Raw genomic sequence first — 21,694 nt, forward strand, 5'->3', positions numbered from 1 at the left:
CACTGGCACAACAAGTTGATTATGACGGGTTTCTTGTGCGCGTCGAAGGGAAGCGGACGTCCCAGTGTGAGTGAACTGAATGTGGAGCGCGTACGAGAGACATTCTGATCCTGCAAGAATTAGACCAGCGACGACTGAAGAGAACCGTTCAACGTAACAGAAATGCAACACTTCCGCAAATTGCTGCAAGATTTGAGTCTGGGCCATTAACAAGTGTCAGCCTGCGAACCATTCAACGTAATATCATCGATAGGGGCCTTTGGAGCCGAAGGCCCACTCGCGTATCCTTGATGAATGGACAACACAAAGCTTCACGCCTCGCCTAGGCTCGTCAACACCGACATTAGACTGCTGATGACTGGAAACATGTTGCCTGGTCGGACGAGTCTCGTTTCAAATTGTATCGAGCGGATGGACGTGTACGGGTATGGAGACAACCTCATGAATCCATGGACCCTGCATGTCAGCAGTGGATCGTTCAAGCTGGTGGAGGCTCTCTACTGGTGTGGGGTGTATGCAGTTGGAGTGATATGGGACCCCTGATACGTCTAAATAAAACTCTGACATGTGACACGCACGTAAGCATCATGTCTAATTACTTGCATCCATTCATGACCACTGTGCACTCCGAAGGACTTGGGAAACTCCAGCAGAACAATGCGACATCCCACACGTCCAGGATTGCTACAGAGTGGCTCACGGAACGCTATTCTGAGTTTAAGCACTTCCGCTGGCCAATAAACTCCACAGACATGAACATTATTGAGCATATCTGGAATGCCTTGCAACGTGCTGTTCAGAAAACATATCCACCCACTCGTACTCTTACGGATTTATGGACAGCTCTGTAGGATTCATGGTCTCAGTCCCCTCCAGCACTACTTCAGACACTCGTCGAGCCCATGTCACGTCGTGTTGTGGCACTTACGCGTACTCGCGGGGGTCCTTAGTATATTAAGCAGATGAACTCGTTTCTTTGGCTCTACAGTGTATTTTACATCACATTTTCTGAATTTATGAGAGAAAGCCTTAGGGCTCGATAACCTTGCTAGTATCCAGGGCTGAAATATTGTCGTCGGTAACAATTCTATACAAGGTGTCACTCTTATTGTCGCGTTAGTCGTTGTATTCTTGCAAACCGGTCAACATGGCAGCTCCGTTGCCGATCTACACCAAGGAGGAAATGAGGGCAGGAATACGCTTTCTGTTGCGAAAGGTGTTAAACCTCCGGAAATTATTCGTAGAATACAAATGCAGTATGGTGACAGCTGTTATCACGAAGCAAGATCTACGAATGGGTAGACCGTTTCAGACAGGAAGGAACGGGTACGCCATCGATGACAACAACTGAGGACAATTTTGAAGTCGTTGAGGGTATGGTGATGGAAAACTTACGAATCACAGTGGACTAAATCGCCAATACTTTACATAGTAATAGTTCAGGGTATCCACCTCACACGATAAGCTAAGTTTCAGGAAACTGTGTGCAAGGAAGGTACCGAAAGAACTGTCAGCGCAGCGTAAGTCGCATAGGACGGGCATCTCTCGTAAAGACGAGGGGGGTGAATTTTTACAGCAAATCATTACTGTAAACAAAACGTCAATGTATCATCCCGAACCGGAAAGTAAGGCTGCGAGCGTGGTTTGCAAACACCCATCATCACCAGAAGTTAAGAAATTTAAACGTCAGCCATCAGCTGGTAAGATTACGTCAACACTATTCTGGGACATGTAAGGTGTGATAGCCGCTCATTTCAGCCCAAGAGGCGAAACTGAGAACAGTGAGAGCTATTGTGATGTGTAGCGAACTAAGCTGAAGCCTGTAATCAGATCCAAAAGTAACGAAAAATTGCGAAATCGTATCATCCAGCAGCAAGCTAAAGCTCGGCCATATTCTGCCAAACGGACGACCGAACAATAAATGAGTTGGAATTCGAATTGCTACTGGAACACACGCCATACGGTCCAGACCTGGCTCCAAGCGATTTCCGTCTGTTTGTTTCACTGAAGGAAGCGCCCAAGGGAAGAATATTTGCAATCGATGTAGAAGTCATTGACGCGATGCAAAATTGGTTACACCTGTAACCAAAAAACTTTTTTCCGACAGAATCAAAAAACTGATTAAAAGTTTGACAAAGTGCGTTGAAGTGCCGGGAAGTTATGTACAAAAATAATATATGTATCAGTTTTCTATAATTAGAAAAAAATGTTCTTTTTCTAAGTCCCTACATTCTTTGACTTTCCCTTGTAAATAATAGTTTAATAAAATAATTTTTAAACAATTACAAATTATTTAGAAGACACTCTACTGCTCCTATTGATTGTTTAGATTTTTCGAGAGTACTATGGAGGTCAGTTTTTCCTGTTGATGGCATTTCAGCGGTATAACGCGTCGATAACATACACTCGACTGTTCTGTAGCTCCACTTCAGTTTCATTATTGCCGCGTGGAGTGGCTGCGCGGTTGGCGGATTGCGCCCCCCCCCCCCCCCCCCCTCCCGCCGGAAGTTCGAGTCCACCCTCGGGCATTGGTGTGAGTGTTGTTCTTAGCATAAGTTAGTTTAGGTTAGTTTACGTAGTGTGTAAGTCTAGGGACCGATAACCTTAGCAGTTCGGTCCCTTAGGAATCGACACACAATTGAACATTTTGTCAGCAGCAAGCTCGTCCAGTTTCCAGTTCTCCTATCTGCAGCTTGCTTCAGAGGGTCAGCGTCTTCTGTACCGACTGCGACTGCTCCTCTGTCGTACAAATACTGAAAGAGATCTGAACCCGTGTGTATCATTTGTCTATGTAGAGAGGGCATCCTCTTGCCAAATAAGGTTCCATAATATTTGTAGCCATATTTCCCGAGTATATTGATAATTTTTACTTATGGATCGTCTGACAGCAACTGAATAAAACACAATTTTAGTGCCATACGCGTTTCGCCTTTATTTTCTGCAAGGCATCATCAGTGGCAGGTTGCGTAGACAGTTTCTTACATATTACGCTCCTGTTGCATTTTTGGTGTTGTTCTTCTTCCTATGAACGCCAATTTGCTGTTTTTTCCACATTCCACAGCACATAATGCTGTGGAATGTGGAAAAAACAGCACATAGTGCTGTGGAATGTGGAAAAAAGAGCAAATTGGCGTTCATAGGAAGAAGAACAACACCAAAAATGCAACAGGAGCGTAATATGTAAGAAACTGTCTACGCAACCTGCCACTGATGATGCCTTGCAGAAAATAAAGGCGAAACGCGTATGGCACTAAAATTGTGTTTTATTCAGTTGCTGTCAGACGTTCCATAAGTAAAAATTATCAATATACCGTAATATTACACGCAACTGAGGAAGACAGGACTACAAAAGTTGAAGATATTTCCCGAGTTTTATAAATACTTTTCAGTAGCTACTAATGTAAATCAGCCGCTGTCCCGGTGTAAATTAATAAACCCAATAAAAATATAGTTTCACAATTACACAAAACAAACTTCTTCTTCAGATTCAACCTTTTTCCGACGAAAAATATCGTGGATTTATTAGCCATTTGTACAAAAATATCCTTTGACTGTGAAAAAGGTAAATAACTTATAGAAAAGTTTGATACAGCACTGAATACAGTGTATCTTCAAGTTTTATTTACAAATCTTCAATGTGACTTCCTTTTGTCACACGACAAAAGCCCTATCTGTAATCTGTCGAAACCGGTGAAGCAAGTCTTGATGTATGGTGGAAACAGCTTGTGTTAACCGCTGTCGCAGCTCGTCGACACTCCCCGGAAGCAGAGGAACAAACAGTTCGTCTTTAATGAACCCCATATACAGAACCCCACACACAGAAGTCTGTTGGGGTTAAAGCATGTGATTGTGGTGGTCAGGGTATTGCTCCACCCCGCCCAATCCAAGTCGGCAGATTGCTACAGATACACGCGACAAATTCACGATTATAATGTGGTAGTGCGCCATCTTGTTGGAAAATAAATTCCGTGCCCATATCATATTGTAATTGCAGAATTAGATAATGTTCAAGCACGTCAATTGTTCAATTGCTGCGTCAGAGACTGTTGACCGACCCTGACCTGGCGTCGTATATGATACAGAAACAGCTTCGGTATAAGGACGTACCAGTTAATGTTTGACTTTGAGGTGATGAGTTGCCGTATTCAGTCCTGAATTGTCTCTGAACTATAGTAGCGGATTTGGATTCATGAAACCATAAACCATAGTGCGCACGCCCTGCACCGTTATATGGCTCCATGGTGACTGTTGGGATAACTCATTTCCGCATGCCACCTAGCGGGAACGTCGGGAACTAACAGTGTTAAGCGTGAATAAAACTTGAAGATATACTGCGTTCTGTGCTGCGTCAAACATTCCTGTAAGTTAAATACCCGTTTCATGATTAAAGGGTACTTTCATATAATTTATAAACAGTCTGTACTTTCTGAAAGCCATACGTTTAAAAATTGAGTATGAATTGATCTGAACTCTTCTGTAACGTACACACCAACAGATATTATCGTGAACAATTTCGTTCCCGGAGAGCGAGTGCTAGTAACACGAAGAAAGATTTTCTCAAACTCGAAATGCAGAAGGGCCAAGATCGACAATAGCCCTAGTACCGTTATCTAAAGACGAAGCAAAATTGAAATTCTCCTCCAGCACTATTCATAAACAGACTTCCTACCTCTGAGTTTGGCAATCTGCGCTGTAAATCTTTCAACACCTACGTAACATGCTCCTGCAGAGTAATCTCGTCAAGAGGTGCTAATCGCGAGTAGAAAAAGCTTCTTCTGCCGTCACTGAGCGATAGTAATAATATTACCAGCACTACAGTCGTATGAAGCGCCGTGGGTCACGTAGTACAATTAAGCTGTGATAAAACACAGAAACGTACATTCGGCACTAGCGCTATTGACCTCAGCTGCATACGCCGCTAGTACAAGGCGCGCGCAAATTTGCGACGTATGTATGCAGCTAAAGGTTAGCCAACCTCTTGACTGTAATCCGTGTTTTCACAGTTGGGTACTATGTACCACTAAAGCCACAAGCGAAAGTTTGCCTGGCTTCGTATTATATGTTTGCTAACCGCTGCACGTTTTAATAATATAATGTCAAGCAGTGTAAGATTAAACACAGAGAATTGTATGTAGTGGAATGTGAGAAGAACACTTGCGTAGCTACTAGTCGACAGAGTCAAATATGGTCGCAAACCATAGCCGTCGTCAAGCGAAAATAGAGGTTGTTAACCGCACGCGCCGTATATGTCATAAGAACGCTCGTGTCGTACTGAAAAACGGAGCAATGAATATGCCACTCTCTCTGGGGTACATAGATTTTGAGAAGACTTCCAATTAACAATTTTTGATCGTATCTTCTATCCTGAGGACACAAATGGTATCATTACCCTTTCGCACATCTTACCAAGTCATCATCAGAAGTGACCCCCATGCACATTACGAACGCCGATCAAGTCTGTAGATGGCCGTTATTTAGCCCCATTTTCTGTCTGATGATGACTCACTAAGAAATGGAAACGGTAATTATACTATATGCGGGAAATGAAGACGAAATATACACCTATGTTCAGAATAAACAGAACACCTTCAACGACTAGTGACTGGACGTTCATATTCACAGGACGTGTAAATTATCATGTTCTAGAGAAATGATAAGTATTTGAACCATGCTACCCGCGCGTTCAAGATCCGCAACACCACCTATCAGTATAATGTGCCGGGGGCTCTCGTTTACGCTATAACCCAAAGGTAACGGTTCAGTGCGACTTGAGCAGACGTGCAGAATGCCTCGCAGACACGTGTTATTGGAATTAGAGAATGCGATGTATTCATCCGGAACATTGCTGCTCGTCTGGGACGCACGTGTGCAGAATGGTTCACGGAAGACCGTAGAACACGACGAGACGGGTCAGGTCGCACCACCCAGACCATAGACACCTCATCCGAAAGGCAGTGCAGGACAGATCTGCGTCCTCCACGGCAGTAGTGGAACAGTGTAGCACATCGTATACTATCAGGGAACAGTGGAACAGTGTAGCACAACTTATACTATCAGGGAACAGTGGAACAGTGGAAAAGTGAAACACATAGTATACAGTGGAACCGTGTAGCACATCGTATACTCTAAGGCAACAGTGGAACTGTGAAACACATCGTATACTATCAGGGAACAGTGGAACAGTGTAGCACATCATATACTATCAGGGAACAGTGGAACAGTGTAACACATCGGATACTGTCAGGAAACAGTGGAACAGCGTAGCACATCGTATACTATTAGGGAACATTGGAACAGTGTAGCACATCGTATACTATCAGGGAACAGTGGAACAGTGTAACACATTGGATACTATCAGGGAACATTGGCACAGCGTAGCACATCGTATACTAACAGGGAACAATGGAACAGTGTAGCACATCATATATTATCAGGGAATAGTGGGACAGTGAAACACATCGTATACTATCAGGGAACACTAGAACAGTGCAGCACATCGTATACTATCAGGGAACAGTGAAATAGTGTAACACATTGTACACTATCAGGGAACAGTGGAACAGTGTAACACATCGTATACTATCAGGGAACAGTGGAACAGTGTAACACATTGGATACCATCAGGTAACAGTTGAACAGCGTAGCACATCATATACTATCAGGGAACAATGGAACAGTGTAGCATATGGTATCCTATCAGGAAACAGTGGAACAGTGTAGTACATCGTATACTATCAGGGAACATTGGAACAGTGCAGCACATCATATACTATCAGGGAACATTGGAACAGTGTACTATCGGGGAACAGTGGAACAGTGTAACACATCATATACTATCAGGGAATAGTGGAACAGTGTAGCATATGGTATACTATCAGGAAACAGTGGAACAGTGTAGTACATCGTATACTATCAGGGAACATTGGAACAGTGTAGCACATCATATACTATCAGGGAACATTGCAACAGTGTAGCACATCATATACTATCAGGGAACAGTGGAACAGTGAAACACGTTGTATACTATCAGGGAACAGTGGAACAGTGTAGCACATCGTATACTATTAGGGAACATTGGAACAGTGTAGCACGTCGTATACTATCAGGGAACAGTGAAACAGTGTAACACATTGGATACTATCAGGGAACATTGGAACAGCGTAGCACATCAAATACTAACAGGGAACAGTGGAACAGTGTAGCACATCGTATATTATCAGGGAATAGTGGGACTGTGAAACACATCGTATACTATCACGGAACAGTAGAACAGCACAGCACATCGTATACTATCAGGGAACAGTGGAATAGTGTAACACACTGTACACTATCAGGGAACAGTGGAACAGTGTAACACATCGTATACTATCAGGGAACAGTGGAACAGTGTAAGACATCGGATACTATCAGGAAACAGTGGAACAGTGTGGTACATCGTATACTATCAGGGAACACTGGAATAGGGGAACATTGGAACAGTGTAGCACATCATATACTATCAGGGAACATTGGAACAGTGTAGCACATCATATACTATCAGGGAACAGTGGAACAGTGAAACACGTCGTATATTATCAGGGAACAGTGGAAGAGTGTAGCACATCGTATACTATCAGGGATCAGTGGAACAGTAAAACACATTGTATACTATCAGGGAACAGTGGAACAGTGTAACACATCAGATACTATCAGGTAACAGTTGAACAGCGTAGCACATCGTATACTATCAGGGAACAGTGGAACAGTGTAGCACATCGTATACTATCAGGGAACAGTGTAGCACATCGGATACTATCAGGTAACAGTTGAACAGTGTAGCACATCATATACTATCAGGGAACAGTGGAACAATGAAACACGTCGTATACTATCAGGGAACAGTGGAAGAGTGTAGCACATCGTATACTATCAGGGAACAGTGGAACAGTAAAACACATCGTATACTATCAGGGAACAGTGGAACATTAAAACACATCGTATACTATCAGGGAACAGTGGAACAGTGTAACACATCGGATACTATCAGGTAACAGTTGAACAGCGTAGCACATCGTATACTATCAGGGAACAGTGTAACACATCGTATACCATTAGGGAACAGTGGAACAGTGTAACACATCGTATACTATCAGGAGCGACAGTCCGTCGCCGTTTATTACGGCGTAGGTCACGTGTGCGTCGTCCACTTCTCCACTTTTGACGAATGTGGAGAAACTTGCTAGACGGCAATGGTGTAGGGAACGACATCACTGGGGACAGGAATGTCATCAGATAGAGTTTTCGGACGAATCCACCTTCTGTTTCTTTGAAAACGACGAGCGCATTTTGGTTCGCCACAGGCCGGCGGAGCGATCCGTCACTCCACAAAACGTTTTTCCACTGTTCAATCGTTCAATGTTTACGTTCCTTAAACCAAGCGAGGCGTCGTTTGGCAATAAACTGGTGTGATGTATGGAATTCCTGTGTGATAGTGTGGATAGTTGTTTACCTATTACATATTACGACCCTCTTCAACTGTCGGCGGTCTCTGTCAGTCAACAGACGAGGTCGGCCTGCTCGCTTTTGTGCTGTACGTGTCCCTTCACGTTTCCACTTTACAATCACATCGAAAACAGTGGACTTACGGATACTTAGGAGTGTGGAAATCTCGCGTATAGACGTATGGCACAAGTGACACCCAGTCACCTGTCCACGTTCGAAGTCCATGAGTTCCACGGAGCGCCCCATTCTTCTCTCTCACGATGCCTAATGACTACTACTGAGGTCGCTGATATGGAGTACCTGGCAGTATGTGGCAGCACAATGCATCTAATATGAAAAACGTATGTTTTTGGGGGTTGCCCGGATACTTTTGATCACATAGTGTAGCATGGATGGCTACCCCACAGAACGAGATTCGCGCCATATACAAGGCGTGCCATCACGCATGGAATAAGTTATCAGGGCCCATGATAGACCCTGTGCCTACCAGGCACTGAACTGAGGTGCCTGCAGTACTAATGTACATGTCCGTGAATATGACCGTCTTGTCTCCAGTTGTTCAATGTGTTCTGTTTTTTCTGAACATGAATGTACATTGCCTGAGAAGAAAGTGAAACATTTACAAGTCATTGGCGGATATAAATGCGATCTCGGACATGTATACTCCATCGGCGAGTATGTAAATGATTAGTGTGGCGCCGACAGTTGCGATGCCACAACGTAGGTGCACGCTCTCGTATGTTGGTACTACGAGAGAAGACTAACTACGCCGGCCACAGCGCCCTATGGCCGACTCTGTGGAGCTTAGGCAGTGCCATTTTGATTTCGCCCATTTCATCAAGAGCAGACGGGCTGGAAATATCGCTTCTACCTGCGAGTGGGCTAGCTTGGTACATCTACATCTACATCTGCATTTATACTCCGCAAACCACCCAACGGTGTGTGGTGGAGGGCACTTTACGTGCCACTGTCATTACCTCCCTTTCCTGTTCCAGTCGCGTATGGTTCGCGGGAAGAACGACTGTCTGAAAGCCTCCGTGTGCGCTCTAATCTCTATAATTTTACATTCGTGATCTGCTCGGAAGGTATAAGTAGGGGGAAGCAATATATTCGATACCTCATCCAGAAACGCACCCTCTCGAAACCTGGCGAGCAAGCTACACCGCGATGCAGAGCGCCTCTTGTGCAGAGTCTGCCACTTGAGTTTGTTAAACATCTCCGTAACGCTATCACGGTTTCCAAATAACCCTGTGACGAAACGCGCCGCTCTTCTTTGGATCTTCTCTATCTCCTCCGTCAACCCGATCTGGTACGGATCCCACACTGATGAGCAATACTCAAGTATAGGTCGAACGAGTGTTTTGTAAGCCACCTCCTTTGTTGATGGACTACATTTTCTAAGGACTCTCCCAATGAATCTCAACCTGGTACCCGCCTTACCAACAATTAATTTTATATGATCATTCCACTTCAAATCGTTCCGCACGCATACTCCCAGATATTTTACAGAAGTAACTGCTACCAGTATTGGGTCTTTGTATTAGTTCAGTTAAAGTTTGGACAGCAACGAGTATTTGTTAGTTTTGAGATTATACAGGACAGTCATCCTAACTTCACACGATTAGACATGGACTACGGCTTCGCATCTATGTGCTCATCCTAGCCAAAGTTATGTATGCATTTGATATTTACTTGTGTTTTTGACTCTATTAAAGTTATATGCAGTACCGAACTGCTTCACCTCTCCTGCTCCTACTCTCGGCCTTTATTACAGAAGCAGTTCACAGGAGCAGACCCACGCACCGCCTATCCTGGCGGGATACAAAAATTAGAGTTGCAGTTCTCTGCGTCACATGGAACGGAAACCAAAGGTCTGTAGTGTTTATAGTGTATAGTTCCGTTACCAGGCCTGGTAGAGTAATAATGTGCGTGAGTAGCATCAGATGTTGTGTTATCATAGTCAAAGACACGCGGGTGATGCGAATTTGTATGAGACAGCGTCATCACCAACAGACAGAATATGGAAGGGCTTCGTTGAGCTCTCCATTTGGCCGGCTTGTCGAATCGTGCAATATTCTGATCTATGAGGCATTCGGATGCCACAGTGGCCTGATGGTGGAGTTCATGGGAATGTTTGAATGGGCGTACTCATCATCAGGTTCCTGATCGACCATATCTCACCTTCGCAATGGAGAATCGACGTAATATTCATCGAGCACATCATAATCCTTTCACTTCTGCGTCTGACATCCAAAACAATGGACCCACTGCGACATACAGTGTCATCCTGCACTACTGGTCGGAGAATACCGGTAGCCAGACTAGGGAATTATCGTCCCTTGCGTAGGCTGCCGTTAACATCAACAAAAAACAAACAGCTTTGCTAGAAGGGGTGCCATGGCTGGGAAGCATGGTCTGCTGATCAATGCCATCGCACCGTGCTCAGCCATGAACGCGGTTCTGCACTGCCGCAGATGTCCATCGTCGATGAGTATGGCATGTGATCACTGAGGGAACTCCGACGACACAACGGTACGTAATGGGCATAAGGCATCATCAAGCGTTACCTCTCACACGACACTATCGTGGGGCCATTATGCAGTATGGTAAGTCTCGTACATACATAGCACATATCCTTATAAACTACGGACATGATTAGGAGGTATACTGTCCCAGTGTCATTATTCCGTGTATCAAGGATCAGTTACAACAGTTGTGGTTCAAAATGGCTCTGAGCACTATGGGACTCAACTGCTGAGGTCATTAGTCCCCTAGAACTTAGAACTAGTTAAACCTAACTAACCTAAGGACATCACAAACATCCATGCCCGAGGCAGGATTCGAACCTGCGACCGTAGCGGTCTTGCGGTTCCAGATTGCAGCGCCTTTAACCGCACGGCCACTTCGGCCGGCACAACAGTTGTGGGCCAGCTTGTCTTCAGAGAGGTTGCAATAGCTTTAGGACCCTTCCCAACAAAATCAGTGCATGCATCCAAGTGGGAGGGCGTGCTACGTCATATTGACAAGTGGGCTCGTACTGTTCTTTCTAAATTTGACTAGAATTTCTTATCACCGAAATAACATCACATGCCCCCTTGATACGTAAAGCGCCCAAGGTCTCCTGAATTACAGATAAGAGAGCAATTTACTTTATTTCCAGTTTTACTATTTCACATACCTGAAAGTAAATGTATGGGCGCTGTAGTACGTACGGAGTAAGGAGTCAGCGGAAGTTTCTTACGCTGGCTAACAGAGGCGGTTTGCCATATAGCGCTTTCAGAGCCAATGGGATCACATGCCAATGCAGAAATCGCTCGTGACGTCAGCGAAGAGATACGTAGGGAAAGCGCATTTATTCTGGCGCGAATAAACACATGGTAATAAAAGTTATCCTTTGCCTCTAAGACATCAGGTCGAGTCCGTGGGTCATAAATACTATATTGTAAGAGGTCCATGATTAAGGAATTTATTGCTAGCGCACTCGAGCAGATGTAGTTTCGATGGATTGCTCACGCACTGCCTGCGATATGTAAGCTATAAGAGAATCTCAGACCAGAGGGCGCTGCTACGGCTTTGCAAGTAGACATGAAACTACGAGAGCACCGCCACATAACAGGTAGGAATAATTCCTACGTGGCGGCTCACTAGGAAAACTCAAGGACGGACTGGCCTAATTATCGCAAAACTCGCGTGCGAAAGCGTGGGCACCCGATTTTAATTCCATTCGGACTAGGTCCTTTTTTTTACCTGTAATAATAATATATTTCGTTTGATAGTGTTCTTACTAAAATTGAGTATGTCTAACGCATCTATACTTGTTACCAAATTAAAGCCTTCCATCCGGTTTTTCTCTCTGTAAGTGAAGACCAATCTCAAGAACTACTGTAGGAATTTGGATGCGGTTTTCTCTGGCAAAAAGACTGATTCAGGAGGAAAGATTGTCTATACAATGTACGTCGGCGTGCTGAAAAGTAATACCTCCCATTTTTTTTACATGAAAACTCTTGAGGCTTTCTCAATGAAACTAACGTTATTACCATTCTACATCTTCATTCTCCATGTATACATATTTGTAGCTCTCTGCTGCCACAGGTTTCGAATTGCAGCTTGTAACGTGGCAGCGCGTAACGTAGCTATGTCCGAGCGTGAGAAACGACGTGCTATAATCGAGTTACGAATTCGTAAAGTTCCTGCTCACATGAAACACCCTCTCCTTCAGCAATGCCAGACACTGTGACATCTGCAACGATGCTACGCCGTCGGTTCATCGTCATCAATCATCCTCCATACAGTAAAGACTTGGCCACATCCGCTTTTCATTTGTTTTCAGAACGTAGAGAGCACCTTTATGGACTTCATTTTGACAGTGATGAAGTCAGCAAAGTTAACATTCTACAGTGTCGGTATCAACAAACTGGTCTATCGTGGGGAGAAAAGTGTTCCTCGCCAGGGTGACTGTTGAGAAATAACTGTGTAAACATGAAGGATGAAGATTTAAAATGTTAATAACATTTGTTTAAAAAGCTTTAAGATTTTTCTCATAAAAAAATCGGAGGCATTACTTTTCGGCCCTCCCTCGTATTACTTCCATAACTCACATTAACGTTATCAGATTTACAGCGCAATAAAAATAATTACAATTACCATGTCATGTATTACATATCGTGTTCATCACATTCATAAATTCAGAAGTCTACTCCATCATAACACTCTCAAAGTGTTGCAGCCTAACGACTAAAACAACTTTTACGATGTTGTCAAAGATACACTTATTCCAAACATCGCAAACCTGTCGACAGCCATGTGCAATTACATTACATTTACTACTGGCGTGCCAGACGTAGTTGAACTATTGTGTGCTCGGTAATCAGTGACTAAAGGTCACTTAACGGCATGTATAGTCTTTACAGTACGTTAAAATCATATATGAAAGTATAAATATCGTGAAATAATGACAGAGATAGAATTTATTTATTGCTGACGTGCCAGAGCTAACGAAAATATTGTAAGGCAGATCATCAGAGTCTTAAGATTACATACAGATATACGCAGACCAGCTTATTGACAAATTGTATAGATGAATGAGTCACAAAAACACAAATTTCAAAAATATTTTAAGTGTATATTCTCTGTGACAGATCAGTAGGACGAGATGACAATCTATGACAAGAAAATCTGTAAGTATGAGTCTGCCTTTTATTACATGAAGTTGGGTGATAACAGGAACCAATAAAGATATTGGTGTATGAGTACACTTAAATTTCACTTTAACAGTATTGCATACAGAAAAATGACAAAATATTGTTCTAAAAACCATGTATATGTATCTCACATTAAGCAAAACACATAGCGCAAACCACATTATGTAAAGAACAAGGTACGGAACCAAGCAGCAATATCCGGAAAATACAGGTGACAATAATTCCAAGACATGATTCGATTAGGTGCTTGATAATGGCTCACGGACGAAAGTAGCTAAACGCACGAATACAATACAACCTACGACGTAAATTTATTCTTTTATTAAACACTTAGAGGCTGTGGATCCCCACGGAAGCAAAATCGAAAGAGAATTATAGGTGATGGATGGAAACCACAGAGAAGAGAACGACAGAGCTTCAATAAATTTAAGTAAACAAGTAATTTTTCATTTATTTAAACACAAACTCATAATGCAGTACCAGTCATTAACCTCTTAAAATCTCCCAAAAATCCATATTTAATGACGGTAGTACGAAAACATGACAGTATATAAATACATAAATTTTGAAATTACATCATTTTTAGAAATATACTTTTTACTCTACTCTCTTTGAAGTAAGATACATTGTTTGTCCCTAAGAAACTTGGCCATCCTTATAATCGTTCGTGTATAACCGAAAACTGTGAAAAAATACATAAGTGAAATCGGGTAACCCCGGAGACTGAATGAAAACATTCGTATCACTGACGTTACTGTCAGAGATTTGTGTCAGTCGGTTGTCTCATACTGAGTGAAACCACTATCAGTTCCCCACGTAGTCAGACAGGGTCAACGTAAAGGGCAGCGCTAAATGTAGGTACGGAAAAACGCCTAAGTTCAAGATATTTCAAACAAAAGGTCATCGAATTAGATTACTTTTGGTACCCAATAGAGACGACTTATTTTAAATCGTCAAATGGCTATGGCACTGTGCTTTCCCATTACCCCTCAAATAACGTCAAATAGGTTACAGCGGGACTATACCGTTCATTTCAGCTATAAGCCCTGTATAATATGACACGAAACCTTTTAAAAATCTGTCAACGTGATACAGTCACGGTACATTCACTGAAAATATACTCCAATATATAAAAGATCGAAATTCCTTTACACGAACAAAGTATTAAACAAACGTCTGAAGAAGGCAGAAATCACGGTGTATAAAAATGGTGGGGCTATTCCACCCAGTCAAGAGGCTATTCTGCCCAATGTGCTCCAGTGCCAAAATCTCAGCTATTTGTCACAAGCAAACATTTTTCGTCCTTTTGCACCAACACACACTTCGTGAAACCACGTAGCGCATTTCTGGCACTTTATCCAGAGCAGCTGCCTACAACACTTGTTACTGCTTGTTCCATAACTTCCTCGGGTCATGAAGCACTTGGCTTTTTTTCCCTTTCAACGTACGAACCCTCTGAAAAGAAACCAATAAAACGTATCCTCTAGAATTTCGTAGTAAAGCATTAAACTAATAATTTGACTGAGGGGAAATAGTTCCACGTGTAGGGGGTGAAGAATTCTCATGTGCAGGCCTTTGACGAAAAAGCCAGCAATATTTGTTGATACACACTTTGTAACAATAGGAGTTTAAAATTTCACGTTATTGTGCATCGTTCACTTTAATTTCTTAGGTTATATTCCTTAACGTGGCAATAATCCATCATTTGTTCTTCTGTCCTGTCAATACTTTAAGAGAAAACACATTCGGCGACAGAGAGATACTGGCACAAACTTAATGCAGAAAGACTTTAACTCTGTGAACTAGCACACTGTTGCAGCATTTCTTATTTAAGGTGGATTAGCTCCGTGAACGGAATAGCCCCCGATATCCTATACTGTTCTGTACTAAAACGGGAAGAGTCGTCAAAAAGTCCCATTAATAAGATGGAGACGGGCCGCGACATTTTTGTTATGGCTGTGCTAGCAGAGTGCTGCGGTACTGTGGCCAGAGGATTTCAACGTGTACCACAGCTGCAAACAGAGAAAAAATTAATTACATAGCTTTATTTGTTCAAGGTGATAATTAAAATACCTATCCTCGTAATGATCTTCGCGCATATACCTTAACGAAGTCTGGAGACAGATCTCTATGTGGGCAGAATTTTAAAACTGATTATCTGCGAAAGGAAACAAAAAAAAGGAAAAAAAAGTTTCTGCGGGAAACAGTGTCTTAGATACAGTACGCCGCAGCAAGCAAGCGAGATAATCGAGACAGGAAAGCGGTGTTTACGGCGTCGGCTCAGAACGCCTACTCCGATGAGGCCGAACGACTCACTCGCGGCCTGCTTAGCATGGAAATGAGGCCGGACGCAGTGTGCAGCGACGCACCCCCGCGGTGCGCAATCTAATTGCGTGCACGCACGACATGTCGGCAGGCGTGCTGCGCCCACGCACGCACTGCCGGCCCGCACGTCATGTCAGATTGCTGCCGATTACCGGCGTCCGCCTAGGTGCAGGGACACGCATCCGAATGTTTACATTTCTGTCCACCTTTAGAGATTTACATTCCATTTACAGCAAACTCAAAATCCTGTACTAGCGAGGAGCTGACACTGGTAAAGCGTGAGCAATAAATGCAAACAAAAGTACAGCGCAGTTTTAGAATTAGAAAAAATGGCTCTGAGCACTATGGGACTTAACTTCTGAGGTCATCAGTCCCCTAGACCTTACAACCACTTAAAACTAACTAACCAAAGGATATCACACACATCCATGCCCGAGGCAGGGTTCGAACCTGCGACAGTAGTGGTCGCGCGGCTCCAGACTGTAGCGCCTAGAACCGCTCGGCCACCCCGGCCGGCTAGAATTAGAAACTTTACAATTTAATTGAAGATACCAATCTACTAAGCTTCACCTCACTTCGATGTTTCTTTTACAACACAGATTGACAAGCACAGAAGTAACTAAAACAAAAGGAGTAACACTCCCATTAGCAGATGCTGCGTACCAAAAAACTAACACAAAGGACATTTCAGCATGTATTTACCAAATCAGATCAGGCAATGAGCCACTATTAAAGAACACTACAAATCAAACGGGCAACGACAACAGACGTACAGATAAATTTAAGAAACAACGCCCAACTGGCTTCAATTAATAGTGAAAGAGTGTTTCCCTGCCAGCCCAAATTGTGCTCCTAAATTACAAAGCAAGCTCGAATCTATTAAGCAGCAGTATTTGTAACATAAACAGACAGCAAAACTCAGAAATGTACATAGCTTGTCTTTCCAAAATTCATATAAAAGTGTATAACTACAAAGTGTTCCAAAATTCACGTTACAAACTTCCAGAACTTGTAGAGGAGAGTGAGTACACTATGTTTTGAACAGGAACTCAAGTCAGGAAACGTACCGTACCCGTTTACGACGGTTTCAATTCAGATGTTTAACTCGTCCACTTCTGGTTGAGGAATCGAATTAGGCGTGACGCAGTACAGTTATCTGGTAACATTTCGAAAAGGAACATAATGAAACATCCATTTATCACTTCAGCACATTTGTATGTGTTAACACTTAAACATTACGTGTTTACATTATTCCAAAACAGAACGAAACCCAGCATACTGTACGCGCAGAACAGTACTGATGCATTACAACAGTGGCTCGATGTGGCGACAACCAACGTTGATGTCTCTCCATCCCGCCAGGTGTCTCTTCAGTTTCTAGCGCAGCGGCCACTAGATCTTCCTCTGTCTCTACATCAGTCTCATAGCATATGTAATGCATCACTAACTTAAGGTATTTTCCCAGACAGGTTAAAATATGCCATTATCAGGCCTCTCTACAGAAAGGGGGACACCACAGATGTCAATAATTACGGCCAGTATCCTTGCTTACAGCATTTTCAAAAATCTTCGAGAAACCAGGGTACTCAAGTGTGGTTAGACATCTCAACAGTAATGGGATACTTAGTAAATCACCTTTCAAAAATGCTGTTCCACTGAGCAATATACAATTTGACTGTCCACATAATAGAGTCTTTAAATAGTAAAATGTCACCAATAGGAATTTTCTGTGACCTGCCCAAAGCATTTGATCGTGTGAACCATGACATTATGTTAGAGAAATTACAATTCTAAGGTATAAATGGAATAGCATATGAGTGGTTTAAGTCATACCTACAGAACAAGAAGCAAAAAGTTTCCTTATATAGGTCATGTGATTTAAATAAGTTTGCCACTTCATCTAACTGGGGTGATACAACGTTAGATGTTCGACAGGGTTCAATCATGAGTCCCCTCCTGTTCCTGATATATGTGAAGGACCTCCCTTCCTATCCGAAAAATGAAGCTGAACTGACACTGTTTGCTGATGATACAAGCATCATTATTAATTCAGTAAAAGAAACTCCAATTGAAAATGATACAAATAAGGTCTTTGTAAAAGTGATTATTGGTTTTCTGCAAATGGTCTTGCTCTAAATTTTGAAAAAAACACAGTGCATCCAATTTTATGCTTCAAAAAGTACGGTTCCTTCAATAAATATAACACAGCAACAGAAGTCAGTAGACAGGGTAGAGCATACTAAGTTTTTGGGTGTACATATAGATGAAAATCTTAGTTCGAAAATTCATATTTCGAATCTTCTAAAGTGACTACGTTCAGCAACTTTTGCAATCAGAATAATTGCCACTTTTGAAGATATAGAAATTAGTAAGGTAACATACTTTGGATACTTTCACTCTCTGATGTCATACGGAATATTATTTTGGGGTAACTCAACATTTAGACAAAAAGTATTCACTGCTCAAAAGAAAGTGGTTAGAATAATGTGTGGGGTTCATAGTCGCACAACATGTAGGCATCATTTTAAAAGATTGGGAATTCTTACAACAGCCTCACAGTACATTTACCCACTAATGAAATTTGTTCTCAACAACATGGACTAGTTTAAAAACAACAGTGACATTCATGATTATAATACCAGAAAAAAGGAAGACTTACATTATCCTTTACTCAACCTATCTTTGGCACAGAAAGCGGTAAAATATGCTGCTATAAAAGTTATAGACAAATTACCAGATGAAATAAAATGTCAGACAGCAGTACTAGCTTCAAAAATAAATTGAAATCATATCTCGACAACGCTTTCTATACCACAGATGAATTCTTGACTAGAAATAAATAAATGTAAGCGTAGGCTTCCGCGGCCGTTGTCTTCTTCAATAAAATTCTTCAGGGTATCAGACCGCATCGTCATAATTTAAAATGCGCCAACGTTTCGGCCAGCGTTGCAGCTAGCCTTCATCAGGGCCTTACGTTAACTGCTAAATGAACACACTTGATTCCTTAAATAGCTGCACGAGAAAACCGTGTCGTTACTTGATTGGCTGTAAAGGGAGGAGGAGGAGGGGTGAAAGGTATGCTTTATTGGTGTTTCCTTTATTATCTGTCATTGGCTGAAATAGCTGTTTTCTATTGGTCTTTATATTAATCCACCCCCTTGGAGGAGACGGACGAATAGCGAACAGGTGATGGCTGTGACGTCACACTGTTTCCATGCTGTCCAGAAGCCGGCTGCGGCGTCCCATTGCTCTGTGCGCTCGCGACCACTACTACGGCTCTCCGCGTGTCTGCATGGGCCGCCACGGCTCTGCCGCCGCTCCGTAGCCCTGCTATTGCAGGCAGCCAAGACCTCGGAAGCTTGTACCCGTCCTCTCTATTCATGCTGGCGGGTCTTTTGGCTATTTCTATCGCCTCTCTAATCTTTCTTTTGAAAGTGAGAGGCTGTTTCGCCAGGACGCGGGCTTCTTGAAAAAATATTGGTTTCCCGCACTTGTCTCGGTGTTCCGCCACTGCTGACTTAGTGTGTTGTTTCAGGCGGATATATCTTTCATGTTCCGAGAGCCTTGTGCTAATCGGACGTCCCGTCTCACCTATGTAGACTAATCCACACGCACAACCAATTTCATACACGCCAGCTGTGTGTAGTTTGTCAACTGCGTCCTTGGTAGAACCGAGCATGTCTGATATTTTGTTTCTGCTTCGGAAAATTGGTTTGATGTCGGCTTTTCGTAGAATTTTGCCAATACGTTCGGTGACCCCTTGTACATATGGTAACACAGCAATGCTCTGTGCCTCCTTCTCCTCTTCCCTATTAATCTTCTCCCTTGTCGACATGGTGCTGTCTATCATCTGCTTCCCATAGCCATTAGTTCCGAAGATGGACCTGAGGCGTTCAAGTTCTGTCTTCAGATGTTCTTCGTCGCTTATCCTGTACGCTCTCTTCGTTAGCGTGTGCAGGGCGGACTTCTTCTGCGTGGGGTGATGGTGGGAGGAGGCGTGAAGGTACCTGTCCGTATTGGTTGGTTTCCTGTACACTTTGTGGCCAAGTTTACCATCAGGTTTTCGATAAACTTCCACGTCGAGAAAAGGCAGCACCCCATTCTTCTCTGTTTCCATTGTAAACTGAATTTTCCTATGCTGTTGGTTAAGGTGCTTGTGGAAGTTCTGTAACTCCTCTTCTCCGTGGGGCCAGATGACGAAAGTATCATCGACATAGCGAAGCCAACAATTTGGGCGTAATGGTGCGGACTGGAGGGCTGTTTCCTCAAATGCCTCCATGAAAATTTCTGCTGCGATAGGCGATAGGGGTGAGCCCATAGCTACACCGTCAGTTTGTTCATAAAATTGACCTCTCCACTTGAAATAGGTGGTCGTCAGACAGTGGCGCACAAGCTCACATATATCAGGTGCCACGCGTTCTTCTAGGATGTTCACAGTATCTGACACTGGGACATTCGTGAATAGGGATTTGACGTCGAAACTAACCATCAGATCTTGGTCCGTAACACGCATTTCCTTTAGGAGAGACACGAAGTGAGTGGAATCCTTAACGTAGGACTCGGTTTGGTGCACTAGGTGTCGGAGCCTAGGTGCCAGTTCTTTCGCTAGGTAGTAGGTCGGCGAATTTATACTGTTTACTATGGGCCTTAAGGGGAAGTCGGTTTTGTGTACCTTCGGTACACCATATATCCTTGGTGCCTGTGTCACTTGCGGGATGAATCTTCTGGCCTTGTCGAAGTTGATTCTAGAGTGCTTGAGCAGTGCCTGCGTCGTTTTGATTACCTTGGCCGTCGGATCTCCCTGAAGTTTCTTGTAGATAGGTTCTGCGAGAATATCTTCCATTCGTTTGTTGTAATCAGTTGTGTCCAGGACTACAGTGGCGTTGCCCTTATCTGCCTGCACCACTACTAAGTGGGGGTTGTCCCTGAGTTCCTTGATGGCACGGTATTCCTCAGCGTTGATGTTTTGCTTCGGTGGCTTTGCTTTATTCAGAACTCTGACCGTTTCCTGCCGGATCTTCTCCGCCTCGGCCTGTGGCAGATGACGTACCGAAGCCTCTACGGATTCTATGATATCTTCTTTTGGCACTCGCTTAGGTGCGACTGCGAAATTCATCCCCTTGGCCAGAATTGCTGTGGTTGCTTCGCTCAAGGTGTGGCTGGAGAGGTTGACCACTGTCCGTCGCCTGTCCAGCGTCAATATTTCGTCCGTGGCTTTCTGTTGTAGTTTGTCGTACTTTCTCATCTGTCGGTTAGTAATACTATTGCTGGTCCTTGATGCTTGCTGAAAGGTTAACCTGTCGACTTTATCCCAGTCTTCCATCTGAAGTTTTCCGGCCAGAAATAGGTGCAGATCACACAAATTCCTGTTGTGAGCATCGAGACTTATGCGGATGTGGCGGATCCTTTCCCGTAGCAATGCTTTACTGGCTTTAACACAGATATTCCTCGCCTTGTTCGTTTTTATGTGACACGTCAACCGCAAAGAATACGGCACAACACTCGTGTCTCTGCATCTCTTCAAAAAAGCAAGGTCATTCAGCAGTTTACATCTTTTTAAACGCAGTGCTTCTAACTTCTTGATGTTTCCGTGGATTTCCTGCCCATACAGGTTGGTTAAATGTAAGCGTAGGCTTCCGCGGCCGATGTCTTCTTCAATAAAATTCTTCAGGGTATCAGACCGCATC

General features: G+C 43.3%; 1 protein-coding gene across 1 annotated transcript in view; it reads right to left on the reverse strand.

Moving 5' to 3' along the window:
- LOC124790618 (tensin-4-like) overlaps nt 1–21,252 on the reverse strand; it is a 150,316-nt gene extending 129,064 nt beyond the window's left edge. The window contains exon 1 of the mRNA XM_047257801.1: nt 20,884–21,252. Within this exon, the coding sequence (XP_047113757.1) occupies nt 20,884–21,252 (369 nt within the window). The remainder of the gene's footprint in view (nt 1–20,883) is intronic.
- Nucleotides 21,253–21,694: the final 442 nt, after the last annotated feature.

Source organism: Schistocerca piceifrons, chromosome 1 (assembly GCF_021461385.2).
Source record: "Schistocerca piceifrons isolate TAMUIC-IGC-003096 chromosome 1, iqSchPice1.1, whole genome shotgun sequence".
NCBI lineage: Eukaryota > Metazoa > Arthropoda > Insecta > Orthoptera > Acrididae > Schistocerca > Schistocerca piceifrons.